This window comes from Natrix helvetica, assembly GCF_964273705.1.
Source record: "Natrix helvetica genome assembly, chromosome: 13".
In the NCBI taxonomy this organism is placed as follows: Eukaryota; Metazoa; Chordata; class Lepidosauria; order Squamata; family Natricidae; genus Natrix; species Natrix helvetica.
The window spans coordinates 17792892-17805560 of NC_138557.1; the positions used below are offsets into that span (position 1 = coordinate 17792892).

The 12669-nt window shown below is 45.3% G+C and overlaps 1 protein-coding gene across 2 annotated transcripts in view; it reads left to right on the forward strand.

Annotated features, from left to right (window-relative positions):
• Positions 1-11672, forward strand: part of PDPK1 (3-phosphoinositide dependent protein kinase 1) — a 63598-nt gene extending 51926 nt beyond the window's left edge. For both annotated transcript variants that reach the window (XM_081965399.1, XM_081965398.1), the window contains 2 exons: positions 5545-5670; positions 9105-11672. In XM_081965399.1, the coding sequence (XP_081821525.1) occupies positions 5545-5670; positions 9105-9134 (156 nt within the window). In that variant the 3' untranslated portion in view covers positions 9135-11672. The remainder of the gene's footprint in view (positions 1-5544; positions 5671-9104) is intronic.
• The last annotated feature ends 997 nt before the right edge of the window (positions 11673-12669 follow it).

Here is a 12669-nt window from a genome sequence, read left to right on the forward strand (position 1 = left end):
TCTGACAGGCTCTCCGTTGAACCCTTATCGCATAAGTTTTTGACCCTTAAGGTGGCCTTTCTGGTGGCCATAACCTCCGCCAGGAGGAGATCCGAACTACAGGCACTGTCTGCCAGGGAAGATTTCTGCGTGTTCCACTAGGACAGGGTGGTGCTAAAGTTGGACCCCTCCTTCACACCCAAGGTGTGCTCTTACGTCCATCGCTCGCAGGAATTGATATTGCCCATTTTCTGCCCGGACCCTTCTCACCCGTTAGAGAGGAAGGGGCACACCCTGGACGTAAAGAGGGCACTGAGGATTTACCTTAGAAGAACCAACCGAACAGGAGATCCAGGTTTGTCCGTTTGTCTCCTTCCAGCCGGGGTCCTGGGGGAACAAGGTGACTTCCACCACCATAGGCAGGTGGTTACGAACCTGTATTGGTACCCCCTACCAAGCACGGGGTCTGCAAACACCCAGCTCCATTACAGCGCATTCCAGACGAAGCACGGGCATCTCAATGGCCAGGGCCACTCAGGCCTCATTGTCGGAGATCTGTAGGGCAGCTACTTGGTCTCCCCCTCACCATTTGTGGGGAACTACAAACTGGACTCCTTTGCCTCTGCAGAGGCTCCATTCGGGCGTTGGGTGTTGCAGGCTGTGCACAGGGCGGAGGTGACGCCTCACCAGGCATACGTTTGTGCGTGTTCTTCACAGGCGTGTAGGGAGGTGTAGGCTTTGGTACGTCCCATCCTGGATACTCCTCCCCTCACTATGGAGAAAGGGTGTTGGTACTTACCTGATAGGCCTCTTCTCATAGTGGGGGAGGAGTATCCAGCCCCTCCCTGACATGGTTATGTAAGCAAAAGGAGATATGCCTGGTTGTCGCACTGTTCTGTTGTGTAGCAAGAAAGACATATGTTTGGTTGTTGAACTGCTCTGTTAAAGGAATAAATAAACAAGGTTTGAACCTAAGACAAAAGTCTGGAGTGGATGGCACAAGGAGTCCGGTAGAGTTCTTCGCCGATAACGGGGGTGGAGCCTGGTGGGCCAGGGGCGTGGCCTAAAGAGCTCATCTGACTCAGCCTAATTAACGAGAGGAGAAGGTCAGCCCATCCTGGAAAATCCTCTCCCCACTATGAGAAGAGGCCTATCAGGTAAGTGCCAACGCCCTTTTCTGAACAGGGTTCTTTTTCAAAACAGTTTAAAGCCATCTCCTGTTTTCCTTTATAATTCTGGTGATCTCTTGAAACCAGTGGTTGCTTTCCTGACTTGCAAGATGTTCTGGATTCTAGCTGGATCTCTGTGTTTTTTCTTTTTTTAGTAACCCCTCAGTGATTTGGAAGATTTGACCACCTCAACTTCTTTTTTCTGGTTTCTTTTGATAGTCCCTCATTTTTAGAGATTAATTACTGCAAACAAGTGTGATTGAATTAGTGTCTTCATCATTCATCAGTTTATATCCAATGTTTCTCCTCCAAAAACACTCTATGATTTTTTTACTGTTTTAAAGTAAACCCGATAAAACTAATTAAGTTACTATTAACTAATTTGACTGAAAAAATCAGGCCAAAGGAAATAAAAAAAAACTTTTCTTCCTAAAGAGAAAGAACTGGGGTTGAACTCTCGAGCGAGTCCATTCCACTTGCTCCGTCCTTGCATTATGGCCTTTCCCCGATCATCATTTATGTTGTCGATTCTCTCAGGAATACTTTCATCTTAGGGCCTTTGGGGTCCCACATTGCCATTCAAGGAAACTTCCAGGCATAAATGGGGAAGAAGAGACCTCCATGCTGGTATTCCGGTTAGCACTGCAGTTGAACTAATGAAAAAGATGACTATAGTTCTGTCAAGCATATTAAAAATAACAACAATAAAAAGGACTAAAAAAACGGCAGAATGCAGGAAAGTGGGATCAGAACCATACAACAGGCAGTCATTGGATGGCTGCTGGTTATTACTTGTTGACATGCATACTTAATAACTGCAAAGAAGGTTTTTTTGGCTCTAACAAAAAGGTCTTTAATATACAAATTAGGGACAATCTTGTTTCACACCATTTTGGATAGGAATAGGTACAGTTACATCCCCTTTATAACTTATCTTAACTCACGGGGTATTTTAATGCAGTGATATTATCTATTTAAGAAAGCAGTCAATGTGGCTAAATCCAAAGTCTTTCCCATGGCATAAGAATGCCTTTAGCCCCTATGTAGGGTGTACCTATGTGAAGAAATCTTGGCTGGGGTGTATTATTATTTTTATTATTCATTGTCAAATGACCTGGTCTGAACCTTGCCTGCTTTGAGGCCAGGATGTTTTTGGAAAGCTCAGAGTCAGAAAGTTTACAATATGAAAACTGATCTTTAATGATTGCAGATGAGAGGCTGGTAGGATGTTAGTTTATAGGATAAGACTGGTCTCCTGTTTTGTCCATGGGAAGAAAGATGGAATTAAGCCCAATTTTGGAGTCTGGAAAGAGTTATTTCTGGAGATGAAGAGAGGAGCTAGCAGAAATGGGGTTGGATTTTGGAAATTCTAATATAATTGTTTTTGCTGAGAGATTTGCCTTTTTTCCAATCGAAAATTTTATTTTTGATGTTTTATAAGTGAGATGGGTCCATTGAGGAAGGGTAGCAAAACTGAAGGATCCCCACCCAGAGATGTCCTGAATAAATGGCTGAAATGTCCAACTCAAGAATCAGCAGAGATTAAATTATTGTTGTCAGGTGAGTTATAGCTAGCAGAAGATCAGGAATTGAGGTGCCAGAATAGGCAGTAATTTTTCTTCGTTTAGCCTTTGTTTTCGTTGTTTAGTCTTTATTGCATAATTTTCTTCTTCTGTATAAACCTCCTGAAGCTCTTTTTTTTAGTATAGATTTTTCAGGGTTGTGATATATTTGAGCATTTCTATCCACGATAGAAACCACGATAGTAAAGCAGGATTTTGGTCAGACTGATACAACCTGTAGAGGAGAAATGCTACATTGAAAAGCATGCGGTCCCAGAGGAACCCCTGCTGCGTGGATCAGCTGTTTGGTGGTTAGTGGAGCAGCTGGAGCTGGTGTGTGTGTGTGAGAGAGGGGGGGGGAGGATTGGAGACACTTGGCAGCTTGCGTTCAGGATTACAACGGTGAATTTATTTTCTTACATTTATTTTACTTAGTTATCAAATTTTGAAACAGCTGATCTCTCTCACAGAAGGACTCTGGATAGTGTGCCAGTAAAATGTTAAAACATTAAAAACCAGTATGCAAAATTTAAAAAGAGACAAGGTTGATTATAATTCAGTTAATTGGAAGCTGGGGTGGGTGGGATGGAGGGAGGCTTTCAGGGTGCTAATCAGCTCCACCTCCCTCTGCTCCTCTGTGCTCCCCAAGCAAGAGAGCAGAGCCATGTTTCCAAACCTTTCCAAAAGGGGCCCCACCTCGTCTCTGGGGAGAGAGTGTTCCACAGGGTGGGGCAGAGGAGGCTCTCTTTCTGGACCCCACCAGTCAGGATTCTTTAACTGACCGGTCCACACCAGGTTCTCCTGCCCTGGGTGGGATGGGCCAGTGAATTGGGCTGAAGATGGTAGCCTGGCCTCTGCCATCTGGGCCGTTAAAGTCATAGCCAACACCTGGCATTGGATCCAGAACAGAGTGGCGCCCGGTGGAGCCAGTCCAGCGACGTTGTTACGTACTTGGTTCTTTGGGTGCCCAAGATTGCACGTGTGGCCGCGTTTAGTACCAACTCCTTCTGGATACTTTTCAAGACGGGGGATTATAACTTTTCCAGAAGGGTTACTGGCTGCATGAGGCTGCTTGCCAAGCTGCCTGTTGCTCCTGGGCCTCACTTTGGTTTGAAAGATGAGGAAAATGGGTTTGCTCAGGTTTTCAATGTTTCTGAACATGGCAATTATTTTACCAGCTGTTGCCATTAATCTGCATGTTAAATTTAGAATTTACGGGACGGATGCTCAAAAAAGTACACCAATAGAGATGGGAAAATTGTAATAAATCTTTAAAAAGGTTTATTAAGGAAGTGCCTCTAAATACTTACCGTGTCAGGAGGATTTGAGCCCTAATCATGGGCAAAGTTCATCTTCTGGAAGAGCCCAGGAGGAAGTGGGGAAAAGGGCCAAATCCTATCGCCTTGTTTTGCCTGCTGCTTCGGCCTTGGGGATCTCCCCCTGCTTTGGGGATGGGGAAATTAAAGCTTGTATTTCAGTCACTGCAGAGGAAGAGACTACAGGAGAGCATGGACTGTTTGCTCTGGCTGCTTAGAAGAGGGAAGCCTTTAGAGTCAAACTGGTCATGCCAATGTTAGATAGCAGCGCAAACCGGAGGAGAATTAACTGAGATTGGAGAATTGAGCTAATCTGTGGTTGGTTAGCATCTATAAAAATCAGGCATAATAGGACACAAGCCTTAGTAGCCACACTTAGACATTCAAGTGATCAATCTTTTGCATTTTACTAGATTAGATTAGTTGCCAATAATTGCCAATAGGAAGAGAGTCATGGGGTTTTCCAGTCTGGTGGAGCCAGTGGAGCTAACGTATGGTCTCTAGCCAAGAGGGGAGAGGAGATTGCTGACCTCTGACCTGAAATGCTACACCCCAGAATCCAAGCCTTGGGGGCTTAAGAAAAATAATAAACCTAGGGATTCCCAGGTTGTTCCAATGGTTTTTGAAGAATGTTTTATTTTATTGTTACTGTTTTTACTGTGTGATGCCCAGAGTCACATCTGTGAAATGGGAGCCTGTATAAATTTGATCAATGGAGCTGTATTAATTGTAGCCAAATGAAGGTTTGTTCTTTACTTCTGGACTGTGACCAGGTTTAATGTAAGAAAATTAACGCTTTATATTAACTGCAAACCTAAAGAGAAGACGGATTTTTAGAATTAGTTGGGAGAATAACTGGAGTCTGAATACTTTGAGTCTGAAAGTCAAACCCTGTAAAGTTTGTTTTGTAAACAAGCTTAATCACTGGTGAAGTCAGTTCTGCGTGTTTCACTGAAAATGTCTCTTTTTTCTCTACTCTCCCGAGTTGAAGTAAATTTTGTTGTATGGCTTCTGCTCCAGCTGGAGCAAGCTAGCAGTCAGCTTCCGCAAAATTCCTCCCCGGAAGACTAAACCCCAGAATGAAAGAATTCTAAGAAATTATCTTCTTGAGATTTAGTTTTATCTGTTAAATAAAGGGATGCTGTTTACTTCTGCCTTGAGAGCGGTGCTTCCGTCTCTAGCCTGCCTAAGTCCTCTTGCCCTGGGCTTGGCCCCCAGAGCCTCCTCATGCTGTGGCTCTTGCAGAGTTCCTAGAGATTCCATCGCTGCCGGAAAAGGTCAGTTTGATCAAAAGGATCCAAGGAGAAACTAAATTGCTCTTGACCTAAGCTTGAATAAAACAAGGCCCCGAATGACGGCCCTGCCCTTCCTCTCTGCTATGTCTTCGGTGGGAATCAGAAGAGACCACTCCCCCCTGCCCAGTGGAGCCCTTGGGCGCTATTGCCGTGCGGTGGGAGGCCTCAGGGCCCTTGGCAAGCAAGAGCAGCAGCAACCCTAAGCCTCTCTTTCCTGTTCCAGCTAGTGAGCATCGGATCATCCTATAATTATGGGAACGAGGATCAGGCAGAATTCCTCTGCGTTGTCTCCAAGGAGCTGCACAACACGCCCTGCGGAACAGCCAGCGAGCCCAGCGAGAAAGCAAAGGTGAGTTGCCTTGAGAAGAGGAGCGCCTAAAGGCTCAGCTTTTAGGCTTTGTGCTTGCCGGGGGTCAGGTGCCCAGGCACACCAGTGAATAAGAATTGTTAAGCTTCATTATTAACCCAAGCAAACAGATTTCAAAGCCCAACATATAAAGCATACATGCTAAACAAGATGACACCTAAATCTCTGGTAAGGAGCTCCTTAACAACAACCGCAGAGATTCCCTCCCCTAGACTAGCCAACCTGCACCGCCCTCTGGGCAGGATTCTGGGTGGAAGCTCCCAGGTTATAGTTATAGTTTAGTTTATTTAATTTATAGACCACCCCCTCTCCCCGTAGGGACTCGGGGTGGTGTACAGACCATTCATAATCAAAACAATAAAACTGACATAAGACATAAGACATGAAACATAAACAACTCACACAGACGGTCTGTTATAAAATCCCAAAACCAATTTAAATATTAAGAACAATTTTAAAACCCGTTAAAACCCCAATATAAAATTTAAAAAGCCATCCAGGAAGGTTTGAATAGATGTTAAATACAGTTACGATTATAATTGTAATTAGGCCAGACCAGCTACTCGAAACAGGTGGGTCTTGAGTTTCTTGCGGAAGGAGCGGAGATCAGAGGTGGTTCTAATATCGGGGGGGGGAGGTCGTTCCAGAGGGTTGGGCCCATCACAGAGAAGGCCCTACTCCTAGGCACCGCCCGCCCGCACTGTTTAGCGGATGGTACCCGGAGGAGGCCCTCTCTGTGAGAGCGGATTGGTCGCAGGGATGTATGGGGTAGAATGCGATCCCGCAAATAACTAGGTCCCGAGCCATGGAGCGCTTTGAAGATGACGATCAACACCTTGAAACGCACCCGAAAGGCCACAGGTAGCCAGTGCAGCTCGCGCAGGAAAGGTGTTACATGGGAGTACCTAGTACTCCCCATAATAACCCACGCGGCTGCATTCTGGACCAGCTGGAGCCTTCGGGTGCATCTCAAGGGGAGCCCCATGTAGAGAGCGTTACAGTAATCAAGGCGAGAAGTCACTAGGGCATGGGTGACTGTGCAAAGGGCGTCCCGCTCCAGTAAGGGACGCAATTGGCGCATCAGGCGAACCTGGTGGAACGCCCCCCTAGCCACGGCCGTCACATGATCATCTAGCGACAGCAGGGAATCTAGGAGGACGCCCAAATTGCGTACCCTATCCACTGGGGGCAGTTGTTCCCCCCCAATGGCCAGAGATGGAACACATTGGCTAAAGCGGGGCGCCAGTAGCCACAGCCACTCCGTCTTGGAAGGGTTGAGTTTGAGTCTGTTGTCGCCCATCCAGACCCGCACGGCTTCCAGACACCGGGACATCACCTCGACGGCTTCGTTGGGGTGGTTCGGGGTAGAAATGTATAGCTGAGTGTCATCTGCATACAGATGGCACTCAACCCCGAAGGCCAGGCAGAGGTTTCTATGAAAGCCGGGCGCCATCACTCCACGGCCCTCCCTCTGCAGTCCTGAGGCAGCAGGATCTGACCTTGACCAGGAGGCACCTGGCGGGGGGGGGGGGGAGCCAAAAATCTCAGCCTTTCACAGATGAAAAAAACTTTGCAGCAATATGACAGTCCCCCCCCTCCCCCCACTTATTTTCAGCAGACAAGAATGAAAAGCCATCAGGTTAGCTCAGAACGAGCCTTAAACTTTTTCTGAATATGAAGGAGAAATCAAAATGTGCCAGTCAACTCAAAATACAATGGTATTCCACTGAATTACTACCCTTCAGTGCGAATGGGGTTCCTTGTAAGAAAGCAGCCTTGCCTCTGCCCACGGGTGGGGCCCTTGTCCCCATTGCGGTTTCAGATTCTGACCTGAGTTGTAACCCCCCTCCCCCCCATCCCACTACAGAGGAATTCTGTTTGCACCCCATGGCTAATTCCTTGGGGGGGGGGGTGTAGTTGATTGCTGGGCTGAACAGGGGGGAGTAAATGTGGGCTTAATGAGCGAAGTTTCAATGTCTGGACAATGCCCTGTGCATTGAAGCCCAAACTGGCCTGAAGGAGAATGGAAGGATCTTCGGGAGATGAATGGGCCTGTGCCCGTCACACGTAGACCTGGCCTCCTCCTCTGCCAAAGGCCACGGGAGGGCTACCATCAGGAATAACAGCCACTCTAGTTAAGAGGACCAGAGGGCTGCAGGGGGCTCTCCATACTGATCACGGGGCTAAGAATTCAAGCTATTTGAAGATTGCAGACTAGATTTTAAGGGTGTTTTACTTGCTTTTTATTACCATGGCAGCCATAGTTTTATTTTGTGCATCAACATGAAATGACTAAGCCATCTTCTAATTCTTCTGGAATAAACTTTAATAAAAAGAGACTGATGGTGAGAACTGGAGGAGGAGAAAAATGGGTTTATATGAGCATTTTAGACAGAAACTATAGAACTGGAAACTCCAGTGGAAAATAAAAAGCGATCTGATTGAAACAGGAGATTGCACAGTCCTGGTCCTTAAAAGATGTGATGGGAAAATCTGGGGCTTTGCAGCACCTTAAGAGTTCTGTCAGTCCGAACCTTGCAAACCAGCAACCTTGACTGCTGGTTTTTCTAAGAATGGGACAAGAGTTATTGCGAAAAGATCTAATTTGGCTATTTGATTTCTCAGATTGTGATACTTGCCAAGCCAAAATCCAGCAAGGTGTCTCCATATTCGTTTGAGGTCGTTCAAGGACATGTTGCATTATTTGCCGTTATTGTCCATGTTCTGCCATTTTTGAGGAGCTGTAAGAAACAGCTTTACTGCACTGCTTTTCTTTTGAACAGCAGTTTTTGCCTTTTAATAAAATTTGTTAGCCTACAAAGATGCTCCAGGCTCCTCCTATTTTGGACTTTCCTCCTATAATGCTAGATTAAGTCTGAAAGCAGAGGTCCAAGTGCCACCTGCTGCTTCCCACCCCCCTCTCACAGTCTTGCCTCTTGTTTTTGTATTTCTACATCCCTTAACTCCCAATATTGGGTAAAAGCGGATTATCATTCTTCCCATTTTGGAACAGCGCCAGGGTGAGGGACTCAGCTCCCAGACGGACAGGGACAAAACATTTTAGTGCAGGGTTTCTCAGACACGTTCCCTCCAGTAGGGCTGATGGTCAGACTGCTTTGGGATAAAGATGATTAAAACAAGCTTTGTGTCACAAAGCGCCTCCAGTCATCTTTGTAAGCGACATCTTTCCTTGCAGAAGGTGGTGGGGCTCCTGGGTCTGGGTGGCTGCACAAACTCTTCATGGCTGAGATATTTATATGCTTGCTGACTAAAGTTTGCTGACTTTGTGTTGGTCAGAGGCATGGGTTTTCTTTTTCTAATATAGAATAAAGAAGAATAAAGTAGACAATGTTTAGTATACAAATCCACTTGGAAGATTTTGTCAAATCTAATTTCTCACTGTAATCCCACCCCAGATTTTGCAGGAACGAGGTTCGAGAATGTAATTGAATCACAGTATTGAATGCAGAAGATTGTTTTATTTGCATCACCACACGAAGAGGCTTGGTGCCAAGTGGGAGTCTCTTGTGCAGACAAGATGGATTTGTAACCTTTGAAAATGTTGTGGCCGGAGCAGGCCTGCATTGCCTGCATCATTCTGACCTCTGATTGTGTGGATGGCGATTCCACGGAAGGACTCGGCTCTCCTCTCCACTTCTGTCCTGTAGAGCTGCAACACTTTCTCCAGTGCCGGCCAGAGGAAGCTGTGCTGGTTTGTGGGGAGCTATGGGGGGCTTAGTTCCTGCAGGTGGTCAAAGGACAACTTATTGGTGCTACTCCAGTCCTTATACAGGCCTCTGTGGACTTCTACACATTCCTTTGTGGTTCTCATGTCAGAATGTTTTAGGGAATAAGTATTCCTGTGTGTCTCTCCTCCCTGATTCCTCTCCCCTCTTCCCCTTGCTTCCTTCCTTTATTATCCAAAGGGGAGAGATTTCTTTTTGCCTGCATTTCTAGAGTTGGCCTTCAGATTGCTTGATCTTACCAATGTCAGCATTCAGTTTGACTACACTTAAGGATTGAAGACCAGTTTTGTTTACAAATGATACGACATCTTGCCTTTCAAATGCATGGCTGCTGCTCACCATGTTTTTTGAAAATTTCTGCAAATATTGATAGTGGCAAAGCTGAAGTTAGGCCTCAGATTTTAGCCTTAATGGCTGCTCGGTCCAGAGGGTCGGGAAGGAAGGTCTGGGTGCCTGAAAGCATAGAATTTATGCAGCAGAAAGTAAGAACTCTTCTGATTCTTAAACAGATGTTTACAGTTATTTCTATATTCTTATCTATGCAGTTCTTTCTAATGTTTTGGCAAATACTGCCAAAATGAACCATAGTTTCATTAAGAGAAGCTTCTGGTAAATGTGAAAAAAACACAACTGGATCTTTTTAGAGCACTGTGTTGAAATGGAACCCTTGACAGGCCTTTCTTACAAAATTAGGTACTTTATTATTGGCTATACAAATAAGAGACACTCCTGAATCTGTAGAAGGGAAACAAGTGGGGAATGTCACCCTTTTTTCATAGTCTTGGCGGGAGACCCGCCTCCTTCCTTGATCTAGAGAAAAATGACAAGCAGGAGCCACAGAAATGACAAGGAGCAGCCAGCAGCTCTGGAAGGTGCATTCAGCAGCAGCAGCAGCAGCACCTGGCTGTGAGAGCCCCCTTAGCAAGAAAGCCCAAGGCCGCAAAGATCTTTCCTTCAGAGACATCAGCGAGGGGAGGGAGCTCCTCCAGAAAGCAGCAGGGAAGAAGGTGGCCTCTGCCTGGCAGGCCCCCTTCCTGCCCGCCAGCGCAGCTGGTGCCCAGGCTCCCTCTGGGGTGGCTTCAGCAAAGTTCTCGTTTGCCAGGCCTTTCAGAATAGCTTAAAGAGGAATCTACTTCAGACTTCTCTTTGTTCTTTAGAGAGGACTCCCTGCTTGTTTGAGAAGCATCCAACCCATAATTTAAACTTCTATTAAACAACTTATGTAATACTTGTTTTATAATTCACACGTGCTGTCTCATATATTCCTTGTCTGCCTGCTTTTGGTAAAATCTTTGGGCCCAAAAGAACGGGCAAGTTGGCTACTCCATCTTCTAGCCTCCTGTTTGGAGATGACATGAAGCAGCAGGGAAGACTGCAAGGCCTTCTCGGTACTTTTGAAAGATGCTGAGTTGATTAAAGTGGAATTACATAGGACAACTGTACATACACACAGGCTCTTTGAGGAGTCCCTGTTTTACATCTTTTTATATCTACCGCCAATTTCCCCCCTGAAAGAGGTATTGCTTTGAGAGGAACTGAGAAACAGGTTTGTGTATGGGGCCATGCCTCTTGGAAAGGTTGCCCCTGAACTGACCTTGGCTTTGTGGAACATTCTAGAAGAGAAGTAGAGTGGCTTGAAGGATTAGCGGCATCCCTTCTCTAAAAGATGGTGCTTAGAATCCTACTTGCCCAGCCTCTTTTTGAAGCCCTTGAAGTTATTAGTAATTAGCCAGCTCATTATCATTCCTTGCCAGCCTGAGCTCAGGATGGGGCAGTAGAGCCCCTCCTCCCCCCTCTGTTGTATCCCCTCTAGCAAGAGCTCAAGGGTGGGCTTTGGAATGAGTGAGGTTCCTACCCCCCCCCCTCCTTGCCATTTCTGAAGATTGCCTTACAAAAGCAGGGAGGGGAGGGGAATATTGACTGACATTGACTCACTTTTGAAGAGTGGCAGTTCAGAGACTTACAACGTTAGGGCTATTCTTATGGAGGATTTTAAATCCAGGCAATACTTCCTTTGTGCTCATTTTGGTGTTTTTTCTTGCTGAGTTGGGGAAGGGGTGGGAGTAGTATGTGAACAATATAGCATCAGATTTTAAAGTTTATATCTTAGAAATTATATCATCAAATTAACCTAAAAAGCATGGGATTTTTCTTTGTATTTTTCAAGACTATGTAATGTTATAGGGCATGACACAAGCTTCCTGGAAAAAAGAGTTTAAAATAATCCATTAACCATTATCACTCTTTTATGGTCGTCTCTTCCCACATGTTGTCTTCCTCATTTCAACAAACACTGTTATAGACAGTTGATGGGTCTTACCAAGGGAATTGGGTGGATTTTAATAACTTAAATTGACACTTGTCTTTGAAGGTTTCTGCACCGATTCTGGATTTTGAAGGATAAACATGGGTGTTAGCAAACCTGTTCCTCTTTTCAGTTGTTTGGTCTAACTTTTGCATTCATTTTATTTATTTTTGACAGTGAAGGTTAAATGCTTTTTTAAATGCTTTAATATTGTGTAGTGTGACCCCTTAAAACTGATATAACACCTGGCTGAGGCATAAGACAACGATGATGCTCAATAAAAGAACAAAAACCGCAGAAGAGGGAGTTGTCTGAAGGTCATAGGCTTCTTTTCCCTAACAGGGAAGTGCAAGTTCTTTTCAGATTTAGTAATTTACTCCTGAAATGGGACCTCCCTATTTTGACTGGATTTTAGCCTACAGAGCCCTGCATTTTGAGACTTGAATGTTGCAAAGAACATTCTTTGCATCTACTGTGGAATTGGGAGAAAATTCTCAGCTTACCAGGAGGCCATAGTTCCTTAAACAACAAGTGGGAACCTATTGACCATCAAGCCTTTGGGATTGACACTTTCCCAGGGGCCCTCAAGCAGTATCTTGGCTGGTTCTTTTCCCCAAGAAAACCTCTCATTCCAAATATCATGGACTGCTTCAGCACCCAGATGTTCTAAATGCCAACTGCCATGGCTCACAATAATGAACCACTGGGAGGGAATTTGCTACAAGCTTGCTGAAAAAGTTCTAGCAGTCTAATTTCTTTTCTTTTTAAAAAATTCTTGAACATTTTCAAATTAAGTCTTAAAATTAAAGGCCACCCAGATGCCTGAAAAGAATCCAGACCCAAGAGTTTTATTCTATCCTCAGGCAGAAAGTCCCGATACGTTCGGTAGGCTATCTTGCCAAGAAGAGCAGATTTGAGAGGGCAGTTCAG